The 12249-nt window shown below is 34.1% G+C and overlaps 3 protein-coding genes across 3 annotated transcripts; 2 read left to right on the plus strand and 1 right to left on the minus strand.

Annotated features, from left to right (window-relative positions):
• Nucleotides 1–121: 121 nt before the first annotated feature.
• Nucleotides 122–3838, plus strand: cubi_03404 (uncharacterized protein; the record flags this gene model as incomplete). Its single annotated transcript, XM_029020417.1, has 1 exon — nt 122–3838. One exon carries the CDS (start codon nt 122–124, stop codon nt 3836–3838), a length of 3717 nt encoding a protein of 1238 aa, XP_028874861.1.
• Nucleotides 3839–5160: 1322 nt separating this feature from the next.
• On the plus strand, nt 5161–8598 carry cubi_03405 (XP motif-containing protein; the record flags this gene model as incomplete). The annotated part of the gene is made up of 1 exon (XM_029020418.1): nt 5161–8598. The coding sequence occupies one exon, from the start codon at nt 5161–5163 to the stop codon at nt 8596–8598; it is 3438 nt and encodes a 1145-aa protein (XP_028874862.1).
• Nucleotides 8599–9268: 670 nt separating this feature from the next.
• On the minus strand, nt 9269–11374 carry cubi_03406 (uncharacterized protein; the record flags this gene model as incomplete). The annotated part of the gene is made up of 1 exon (XM_029020419.1): nt 9269–11374. One exon carries the CDS (start codon nt 11372–11374, stop codon nt 9269–9271), a length of 2106 nt encoding a protein of 701 aa, XP_028874863.1.
• Nucleotides 11375–12249: the final 875 nt, after the last annotated feature.

Below are 12249 nucleotides of genomic sequence, written 5' to 3' on the forward strand. Positions count from 1 at the left end.
TAATAAAGGATCCTAATTAAAATATTAAAGGACTTGATGAGTAGCAAATAATTGAAGGAAAAAGTGGAATTAATTGGAAAGAAAAATCAATAAAGGTAAATAGTGAAAAAACAGAAAAGCAATGAGGTGGTTACACCTTATTGTAATATTTGTTCAATTAAGTTGGGTATTTGGTACAGAAAATAAAAATGTAAAGCATAGGATAAGTGTGTTATTTGAGGATACAGGATCAGAAGTGAGGCTATCAGGTTCTCCTAAGACAACTTTGGGACAGGCGTTGGTATCTTTTTTACAGTCAAATATGGGGAATGAAAAAAGTCTTTCATCATATAACTATTTCCTTAAGTCAACAGGTTTAGAAATTCCAACAGAAACTCCCATATCAGTAATATTATCAGATGATTTGGTAATGGCAATTCCAAATAAAGGTGTAATATCTGAATCAGGAGACTTGAATGAAGTTAATTCTGGAGGAGTTAAAGGTGGGAAAAGTGGCCAAAATTCGTCGAATTATATTGAGTTATCACCTGATGATGTTCATTTGAGGGTAACAATGCCAGACGGTATTGTTGAGAATGTAATAGCAAAAAGGCAACAAACTATTGCTCAGTTAAGGGAAAAAGTGATGAAAGAGTTTGATATTACAGGTAATTATGATATCTCAGATGGGGAAAAGATACTACCAAAATCGTCAACAATTGATGAACTGGGATTGGAGGATAGAGAATCTTCATTATTTTTGGTAAACAGTAATTCATCTAAGAAAGGAGATAAACAAAGGAGGGAAAGAGCTCAAATAGTAAGTAACGAAAGCTCTATGTTAGATGATGACGATCCATATAACATGGGAACAACAGGAGGAAGAACAACCGTTTATCAAAGCCCAACAATTGGTGGATTTGGGGGAGGAATTCCGGGAGAATATATTTTGAAGACTGTTAAAATAAAGTTATATTTCTTGGCAAAAAGAGTGAATGTAGCGTATTCAACATTGTATAGTAGAACTGGTTCAGATTTAATATATGATATTAATATGCAAAAAAACATTCCAGTTAATAACATCAGATTAGGGATAATGAGAGAAGGAAACCCACATCCTGTGAGCATTGGAATAGATTCACCGGAGGCTGAGTTATCTTTATATGAGTTGGGAATAAGGAATGGGGATGTAGTTATTGTTGCAGGCCCAGAAACAAACTTTTCAAGGACAGAACTACCTTTTAGAAAAGGAAGTAGATTCAAGATTTATTTAAGTTGTCAAGATGCACCACACTCTCAAAAAAGATTTTCAGTTGAGGTTTGGGAAAACACTTCGATAGATTCGATAAGAGTTGCATTATCTGGCCCATTAAGAGTTCCGTTTTCTGAAATTGACTTGGAGATTGAAGATATTGATATTAATGGACAAGTTGTAATGTGGAGAAGATTAAGAGGATATAATTTAAGTCAACTAAATATTGTAGCAGACACTGAATTGTTTGTGAGAACAGGGCCATATAAGTATGTAACATTGCAGCCATCTTATTTTAATAGGTTAACAGGCAAGCATGAAATCCCAATGGATGTTAGAATAAGATTTGATGATTTTTCAGGATTTGACTTATTATTGGGGGTGTATCCTTCAACAACAATAAAACAATTAAAACGTTTAATAGCCTGGAGAAGAAGCTATATTCCCAGTTCTATACAGTTGGAAATCATTGGAATAGATAGGAGAATGATGCCAACATCAATAATACCATCCAATGATTTGCTTACTTTAAGAAGGTTGAGAATAATTCCAGGAATTATCTTCAGAGTTAAGTTAACAGGGTCGCCAATTGAACCATCTACAATTCCAATTGATGACATACATGATAGGGAGTATGTTGATGGTAGTCAGAAAGTAGCGGAAGGTGGAAAACCGACTATGACTTTGAATATTATGATAATTAATAGGGATTTGGCACCAGTACAGATTGTATGTTTTCCAACAACTAAGATTAGGTCAATTATTGCAAGTATTTCAAAGAGGAGAAATATTCCTCAAGGGATAATAAGGTTATATTCAGAAAAGCAACTAGATAATGGTGCTTTGTATAGAAGATATTATGAAAAGTTGCCGGAAAAAACTCTAGAAGAATCAAGGATCACGAGAGGAATGGAACTTTTTGTGGAAGTAATGGAGGAAATTAAAAAGGATGATACTGGAAATATTATGAGAGATGGAATGGTTAATTTGATTGTTAAATGGGATGATGGAACAACATGTAACATACCAGTTCCACTATCATCCAAGCTAAGTCAGTTTAGGGGTACTTTGGCAGGCTTAAAAGGAACTAATCCAGAGTCTGTTACACTAAGCCGTAAATTGGGAGGAGACAAAGCTCATAAAATGATTAATGTTGATGCTTCTATAGATTCTTATAAGTTGAAGGATGGTGATATGATTGAAGTAGCAATTGATTCTAATGGAGAAGTTGATTCTAATACTTCTGGAGGGGAATCTTCAGATGTTGGATCACTAAGATTAACAGGACTAAGATTTTCATGGCCTGATGGAACAACAGTTGTCACTTCTGGTAGAGGATCAAAGAAACTGGGAGATGTTAAGACTTTCTTAGCAGAAAGACGAGGAAATGATCCAAAAACTGTTGCAATATATTTTTCAAGTGGAAGAAAGCTGACTGGAGACGATAAGACATTATCAGATTTAGGAGTACAGTCAGATATGCAATTCTGGGTAGAAACTGATGCATTACATTGGGAAAATCCCAATGATCCAGTCAGATTTGTTATAAGAAATACAGATACTTTATGGTCAACAGTAGTCTTTATTTCACCTGATGTATATGTGACTGCAACTATTAAAGATTTGATTGATGAGTATAAATCTAAATCAATGATTCCAAGGGAGGCAAATGTTCAGATTTTAGGTTTTGAAGGTATTCAGGAAACTGATTTGTTATCTAAGTATGAGGATGATGAAAGGATAAGACACTTATTAGTTGAGGTCAAGTTACCAAGTGAATCAGGATTAATGGGAGCAATAACAGGAGAGCCAGAAAATCCTACTCAGCCGATTGACAAGTTGAAGCAAATCATTAATTGGGATGGTCCTATTAAATTTACTCCAACCCAAAGGAGAGGACCCTTCTCTGCGAAGGCAGATACAACTGAGATTCAAGTAATGATGCCTGTTGCAGCTTTTATTCGTCCGAGATTGGTTGTTGATGAAGCTCTGCTACAAGCATTCGGTGAAATTGCAGACTCAGAGTTGAATGAAAGAGTATATGGCCCTGCAGGAAAGAAGATTTCATCTAAAAACAAAGAGCAGTTAATTGCAAGAATGGCATCGACAAGAAGAGCTGCATATATATTACACGTCATTTGTTCTTTAAATAACTTATCAACTGATAAATTTATGATGATAACTCAATCCAAACCACCATATGAGGCTAGAAAGTGCACGAAACACTTAGCTTTGGGGTTGGATAAACATTATAGATATGCAAGAGGAGTCTTGGGGAAGAGGCCAATCCGTTATAAAAAGGCTATCAAGGCTTTGAGTAATGCTAAAAAAGAGTTTAGCAAGGGTTATTCATATGTAGTTAAGAATTCGTCCAAGATGGCTAGGATAATAAAGAGAAAGAGTAAGAAAAGTGGAAAAATTCCTGATCAAGACTTTTTAAATGCCTTGGCATTGTCAGGCAAAATGAAGTATGAGAAGAAGCAGCAAGTGGATGTAAATATGCAGAATTTATATGCAGTTTTAAGGCCCGTGGCAACTCAACAGGACATTGATGAATCGCTTAGAAGAGAAAAGGAAACTTCAAGGATTTTGCATACTGGTGAATAAGTGTGGTAACTTGGCTATATTGGGATAGGATAACAGTAATCATGGAGAATGGGGTATGGAGGGAGCTAAAAAGTGTTAAGTCAGATCATACTCAAAGAATGATGATGACACATTTTCTTTTCAATTTTTATTAAATATGCAATTGGAATTCCCTCTTTTTTTATACCATTCATTCTATACTTCTCCATTTCTCTTCTGGAACGATATCAAACTGAAAGAAAAATATTGGTGTTGGGATTTGTCTATATTATTCGCCATTGTCTCTCAGTCAAGGTAAAGCAAAGAGAGAGATATAGTAAGAGAAGAGATAGAATAAAAGTAAGAAGATAAACACAGTGTTAGCTTTAGCTGATAAATAACACAGTTACAATGTGATAACTTATGTACAAATATTAAATATATATGTATTACCGCATATTAAATAAAAAATTCCAAGAAAGCTGGTAGGAAAGGATCATTCAAAACTGTTAATCAGAAAATAACTCCAATACATTGGGAGAACCGCCTGGAGTCCAGGGAAAGAAGAAAATCAGGCAAAGTTAAAAAATAAAAGGAAGTTAGGCAATTCTCAAATCAAATGATAATGAAATCAGCTAAACAGGGCTTGATTAAGAGAGAGAAGAGTAAAGTGGATGTTTAAGGAGAGGAAAAGTAGAAAATGAACCATCGTAATTAAAAGTGAAAGGGAACTTTAGAGACGTCCTCATATATTTTTTTCAAACATAGATTTTAATAGAATTTAGACTATTTAAGATTTAGTTTTAATAGGGGGGTGATATTTTTTTTTCATTTAAGTTTGACGGCATTTCTACCACCTGGAAAGTTTCTTATTTTTCCTCCCCCCCCCGTACCAATTTAGTACAAAAATATTATTTATTAAATCATAATTTGTACCGCCAATCACGCTCGACATTAACAGATGGGCGGCACCATATGCCCGCCTCTCTGGTACTTGGGTTAGGTTTTGGAGGGAAAAATGGAAATAAATATAGGTAATAATTATATAATGGATAAATAAATAACGGTACATATCGTCACATAGGAATAAAAAAATATACAAAAAAATTAGTCAGAAAAGGATAATAAACAAGGTTGAAAAAGATTAGAGCCAAGGCGGAAAGTATAAATAATTTTTTTTTTTCATCTCGATTGAAAGATAATCAGAAAAAAGAAATTGGAATACGTATCAGAATTAAGTGGAAGGACAAGATCTTTTAGGAAAGATATTCGGAAATAGAAATTACAAGAATTTTGGAACTTCGGCTGAATATAAATTGAGTTTACGAACTTTTAATTTCAAGTATAGTATACCAGTAGTAGAGATGAACCGAAGAATAACAAGAATACTTTCTTTGGTATTAGCTTTTTGCTTTCTTGTTGCCACATGCCAGGTTAATGGAGAAGCTGCAAGTTTGAATTCTAGTGACCAGAAACCTCGTTTAAACACTGAATGGAAGTACTTCATAAATGTACTAGAGTTATTATTGTTTCAGCCGGGAAGGGCTATGGGTACCCCTTGGCCAGAAGATGCACCATTTGAGTTTATGAAGTTGTTCAGTGGCAAACCAGACTTTTGTGGAAGATGTGTAAGATTAATGGAGAATTGGGAATCTTCAGAACCACATATGATTCTTTATAGAGCTCCAAAGTACTTTTCCAGGTTTCCAGATGTCTTTTATGTAGTTTGTGGGTCTGCTGAATTGAAATTTTTACATTCTGAAGACTCTGATAATAAAGATGAGTCTGAATGTGTCAAAATTTCCAAGAAGTTCAGTTTACAGAAATATTATGAAGGATTCAGTTCTGCTCCAACTTTAAGAAGACGTGCAGCATTCCCAGCTACCCATACTGATCATAGGCCATTTAAGCCATTGTATGATCCACTATATAAGGCCCCTATTAAGACACAGATTAGGAAGCCTACTACTATTAACTACTCTAAACACAGTTATGTTCCTATTATTCCAAAGAATACCAATAATAGACCAAGAGCCTCTTATCCAAAATCTCATACATCTGTGATGGTAGAGTCTAAGCATAAATATGTTCCAATTATACATAAAGTTCCTGGATCTGATGGCCCGTCTTATGTAGGTAAATACCAGAATATAACACATCATAATTATATTCCGATTACTAAACCCATTAAAAGTGAAGATAATGCAGCTTTCCCAGCATCCAGAACAAACTTCCCAGTGGATCCAAACCATAAATTCATTCCACAAATCAACAAACAAGCTCCAAATTATGATACCTCTTCTTTACCGGTTTCTAGAACGGGGATTCCAATTGATCCAAGCCATGGATATATTCCATTATTTGTATCATCAAACTATAGTGAGATTGCTGCTTTCCCAGCTTCAAGGACTAGCTTCCCAACTGATCCAAACCACAACTTTGTTCCTCTATATATTATTGACAACTCAACAGGAACTGCTGCTTTCCCAGCTTCAAGGACTAGCTTCCCAACTGATCCAAACCACAACTTCGTTCCTCTATATATTATCGACAACTTAACAGGAACTGCTGCTTTCCCAGCTTCAAGGACCAGCTTCCCATCTGATCCAAACCATAACTTTGTTCCTTTATATATAGTGGATAACTCAACAGGAACTGCTTCCTTCCCAGCTTCAAGGACAAACTACCCTTCAGATTCAAGCCATAAGTATATTCCATTGTTTATGCCATCCAATTATGATGAGAATGCAGCATCTCCCGCTTCTAGGACCAGTTTTCCAGCTAATACAAAACATGGATTCATTCCTCTTTATGTTGTTTCAAACTATCATGAGACTGCATCCTTACCTGCTTCAAGAACTCAGTATCCAGTTGAACAGAATCATGGTTTCATTCCTCTCTATCAGAAAGTACAATACTACAATATAACAGCATCTTTACCAGCTTCCAGAACTGGCCAACCTGTTGAATCAAAACATATGTTTATTCCAATATTTGAATCTTATAATAGAACTGAAGGGTCTTCACTCCCAGTTTCTAGAGTAGGAGCTATTATTGACACCAAACATGGGTATATTCCAATCTTCCAGAGGACTACAAATAATGATACTGCCTCTTTCCCAGCTTCAAGAACAAACTATCCATCAGATCCAAACCACAGGTATATTCCTCTGTTTAAGGTTATGGATAATAACGAAACTGCATCCTTACCAGCTTCCAGAACTAGTTTACCTACGGATCCAAATCATGGATATGTACCTATTTTGGAGAAAATTTACTATAATGGCACAGTGGCTCTTCCTATATCTAGGGTAAGTGTGCCTATGGACACTAAACATAACTATATTCCAGCATTTACTAATTTGGAATACAGTGGTGGAAATGCGTCTTTCCCAGCATCAAGAACTCAATATCCAACAGATCCAAATCATAGATTCATTCCTTTCTTTGTAATGGTGAATTCCACAGAGACTGCAGCTTTACCTGCTTCAAGAACTAATTTCCCAACTAATAAAGATCATGGATTTGTTCCTATGTTCGAGCCTTTACCTTATGAAGGAAGAAATGCATCTTTACCAGCTTCTAGGACCCTATTCAAATTGGATTCGAGCCATGGATTTATTCCTCTATTTGAACCTTTACCTCAAGAAGGAAGAAATGCATCTTTCCCAGCTTCAAGAACCCACTATACAGTGGATCCAAATCATGGATATATTCCATTATTTGTATCATCGAACTATAGTGAGATTGCTGCCTTCCCAGCTTCAAGGACTAGCTTCCCAACTGATCCAAACCACAACTTTGTTCCTCTATATATTATTGACAACTCAACAGGAACTGCTGCTTTCCCAGCTTCAAGGACTAGCTTCCCAACTGATCCAAACCACAACTTCGTTCCTCTATATATTATCGACAACTCAACAGGAACTGCTGCCTTCCCAGCTTCAAGGACTAGCTTCCCATCTGATCCAAACCACAACTTTATTCCTTTATATTATGTGAATAACTCAACAGGAACTGCTTCTTTCCCAGCTTCTAGGACCAGCTTCCCAGCTGACGAGGACCATGGATTTATTCCTATATTTGACACTTTACCTCAAGAAGGAAGAAATGCATCTTTCCCAGCTTCAAGAACCCACTATCCAACAGATCCAAACCACAACTTTGTTCCTCTATTCACTAAATTATACCTATATAATGATTCTGCAGCATTGCCCGCTTCTAGAACAGGGCAACCAACAGAAAGAAACCATGGGTTTGTTCCGATCTTTGAATCTAAGGAAATTAATGAAACTTTATCTTTCCCAGCTTCCAGAGTGAAAGTTCCATTAGACCCCAGCCACTCATACATTCCCTTTGTTCCAGAACGTGTTGACCTGGAACATGCAGCAAAACCCGCCACAAGGACTGGTACCCCTGCCCCCGGCGCGCCGGCGGGAAATCTACCATATACAATATTGGTTTCAATTCCAAAGGCAGCATTACCAGTATCACGTACAGACATATTATCGGAAAATCATAGTTTTGTTCCATTAGTGAAGGAAAAAGAAGACATTGGCCCAAGAGCTGCATTCCCTGCAACTCACACTTCTGTTGAGGCTCCAGGACCAGGTAGCCAGCCAAGAGGAATTGAATGGGAGCATTTTACAGAGGTACTTAAGTTAGACTCAGAAGGTAATCCTTATGTTGACACAAAGCACGGAAGAATTTATGGGTTTGGTGATTTAAGCGCCATATTGTCTCAATTAGACCAGGCTGAAGCAATCGAAAATGGCCCTCAGCAGATCATTGAGGATCATTAAAAGAAGTTTTATTTAGCCAAATATAGAAGAAATACCAACAAAGAGAAGAATAAAACATGAAATTCGGTAGAAAAAGGATACACTGAATATCATAATTTATGAAAACTTTCAAAAATCTATTTAATATAACTTTAAAAGTATGTTAAGGATATATTGTACGTTGAGGCGAAAGAAAAAAAGACTAAAAAGGAAAGAAAGAGGTGGGTATAAAAATATATCAACTTATAGATGAGAAAACGAAATCTCTGGAATATATGATAAGAGTTTAAGTTGCAAATTTTGTTTGTCGTAAAAAAGATAATTTGTAAAACTTTTTGGTTTAAAATTTTAACACAAAATAAGTTCCGACTAAGATAAGTTCAAGTTAATGGATTATATCGGGGTTTGCATTAGAAACAGAGAAAGCGTTTAAATATCTAATTATTGTTTGAAATGTTTATATTTGTATATTTTCTTCTTTTTTCTCTTTTTTTATCCCTTGTTTCAATAATACTACAGAATAAATTTAGCATGTTAAGACTTAAAGATAATCTGGCAATACCTAATTTTAAATCACTGGGGCTGAACCCGCCAAGTCATGCACAATTTGGCGCTCAATTCGCCACGTAAGCACAAAAAAAAACTAAATAAGTAGAAAAAAAACTTATAGAAGTTTAAATATCATCATCAGTCACTGGCTGCTATGAATACTAAACTCTCTCTTAACCAAATCCCTGTAGTTTTCAATAGTTTTCTTAATGAAAACAACTCTAGGGTTAAATTGTTTCTTATGGAAAACCTGAAGTTCCAGTGGAACATGGTAATGTGCGACTACATTTAAAATAACCTTCGAAGTAGATTTGCATATTTTATATGTTTCTTTGCTTTTTAATTTTATGTTAATATTACTCTCTACTAAAGCTTTACAAGAATTGATGTATTCTTGCAAATCCATTTTTGGTCTTGAAAAGTAAAGTATTTTTTTTGATAACTTAATAAAGTTTGAAATATGTAGGGACTCACTATTATTATATGTTACTAATTCAGTAACAGATTGGAAAATGGAGCTTATTGTGTATAATATTGGATTCAATACAAGTGGTTGTGGTTGCAAATACTTTATTGTTGATTGACAAACCGCTTTAATATCATCATAAGACATTCCGAGAGTAATCTTTTTCATCAAATTAATACATTCTCCTGAAGCTTGGCTTGCATGAGAATCTAAGTTTACTCTGCATGCAACCTGAGCTAATTCGTTTGAAGCAAATAATGCATTAAATCTGCTCCAAATTGAAGTTTGAAGAGAATTAATCAATAGAATTTGAGCTGGATTACATGATATACCGTGATTTCCAATTCCAATCATTCCAAATATTTGAATGTATTTGTTCATTGTTTTACTACATAATTTCCCAAATGCTTTGGACGCATTTTCTGATGTCTTTAGTAGTGGTATGTACTCCAAAGTTAATTTATTTGCTGGGGAAAACATTGACATTGTCATCAAAGCATTCACACATGTTGGTATAAATGGATTAATTACTTCACTTGGTGTTATTCCTCTTTTTTTTTCTTTTGATTCAATTTTAGGTACGGAAATGGCGGGAACCAAAACACTGCGCATGCATACAATGCATGCATCCTCTGTAGTAATTGGCATTTTTAATAAATTTGCATAATAGAAAAGAATTGATGCTAAAATTTTGGCCTCATAATTGAGAGTTTTACATGGGAAAATAAGATCGCTAAAGATGTCATCATTGAATATAATTTCCTCTCTAGTATTTAGTTTTGGAATTTCATGTTTAGAAAGTTTACTGTGGTCTTGTGAATACGTTAAATGTTTTTCAGAATGAGTAATTGATTGAACTGGACTATTGAAAAATGGTAAGGTGACAAATTTCCCAAATATTTGAATTGACTTTTTGGTTTCACTAACTTTTTCTGAAGATGGCATTATCCCACCAATTCCATGAGGATGAGTAATTTCAACAAAAGGAGGCGCTCTTTTAAATGGTGTAAGTTTAGATGTTGGAAAAATTTTATGTGGATAATTGGAGGATTCTTTATAGTTTGGAACGAGATCACCTCTGTAAAAGTATTGTGTTTTTCCCATTTCCAGTACTGATTTGCATAGTTTGTCAACATTTTCCTTTTCTATACCAAATGGTAAAGATAATACCCTCATAAAGGCTACCACACAGTCTTCATGAGTGGGTTCTAAAGGAATTAAATCTGAAATTAAATATGCCAATTCTGGAGTTACAACAATTCTATTTTTGTGATTACTATCCGTTTCACTTTTGTCATCTATTTTACTCTTTTCAAGGCTTGGAGAACATTCATTCTGCTTAAATTTGTTAAATGGGGATGAAGTATTTAAACTCTCGCATATATTTTCTGACGATACTTTGTATATATTCTCAGCAAAATGTTGACGATTCACCACAAGTTGTAGATGTTTTACGATTACATTATAACACAAATCTTTCTTGAAATGATCTGGAAGAGTTTCCTTGTATGTCTCAAGAACTTCCTCAATTTTCTGGTTGCAATATTCTAATACTGGGGTGTTAATCTTTTCAAGGCTTAATGAAATGGAATCATTCAAAATTTTGGAAATATCTCTAACAACTTTACTTGGAATATAAACATTAAAATCTCTAATTTGTCTTTGAATCATCAAATTAATCCTTGCTCTAGTCTGATCTGGAAGAGAATTATTTCCTCCTACCCCCAGTCCTTTCTGACATATTGCAAACACAAACAAAAATAGAGAGAATATCTTTTTCATTTTAAATTTTCTATAATCTTTATAAAACCTACTTCTTTTTTCTTTCCCCACTTCTTATCTCCTTTTTAAGATCCTTTTATTCAAATTTTTCCTTTTTTTTGGACAAAAATCAATCAATTCTTCTATCGGCAAAAAATATTAAAACCAAAAAATTTAACTAGATTTTCTTTTTTTCTCATCTATTTAATTCACTATTTTTATTTTATTTTTTTGCTAATTACATATTAATTTCACTCTGCTTTCGTTACCTATGTTTACATGCGAAGGCGCCAAATTGATCTATTTACTAATAATAAATAAAAGAAAAAATTTTTGTTAATTTTAAATAAACACTTTTTATATTCTGTTAATTATATATATAATTGTAATAATAATAAAAGGTTCTAAAGAATTTCCTAGTATTCCTGGTTACTTTACACATATTTCTCTTTTTTACTACTTCCCATCCTCCTTTTACCTCCTTTTCCTCAATATCCTACTTATTGTTTATAAAATAGTAACCTAAAAACTTTTGTTTTCAACGTATTTCTTTGAGTTTAACTCTACTGCTTATTGTTAAAAATGACTAAACAATATTTTTCTATTCTTATAATTCCTACAAATTTCAGTAGGTGCCCGCCAAACACACACCTCCGCCCAATGGGCGGGAAAGTCATGCAATATGTCATATATTACTATTAGCTAGTATTATTAATAAAGGTAAAAAGGCAGTTCGGGGAAATGAAATAGGAAAATAATGTGTGAACATTTAATATATATTAATATAAAGTTTATTATAATTTTTGTGAACAATATAGGTAATTCAGTTGTAATAGGGTAGTAAGAAGAAAAATCTGTGAAAAAAAAATAATTAGGAGATAAGAAGAATAAAGCAA

Source organism: Cryptosporidium ubiquitum (assembly GCF_001865345.1).
Source record: "Cryptosporidium ubiquitum isolate 39726 chromosome Unknown contig_3, whole genome shotgun sequence".
Taxonomy (NCBI): Eukaryota; Apicomplexa; class Conoidasida; order Eucoccidiorida; family Cryptosporidiidae; genus Cryptosporidium; species Cryptosporidium ubiquitum.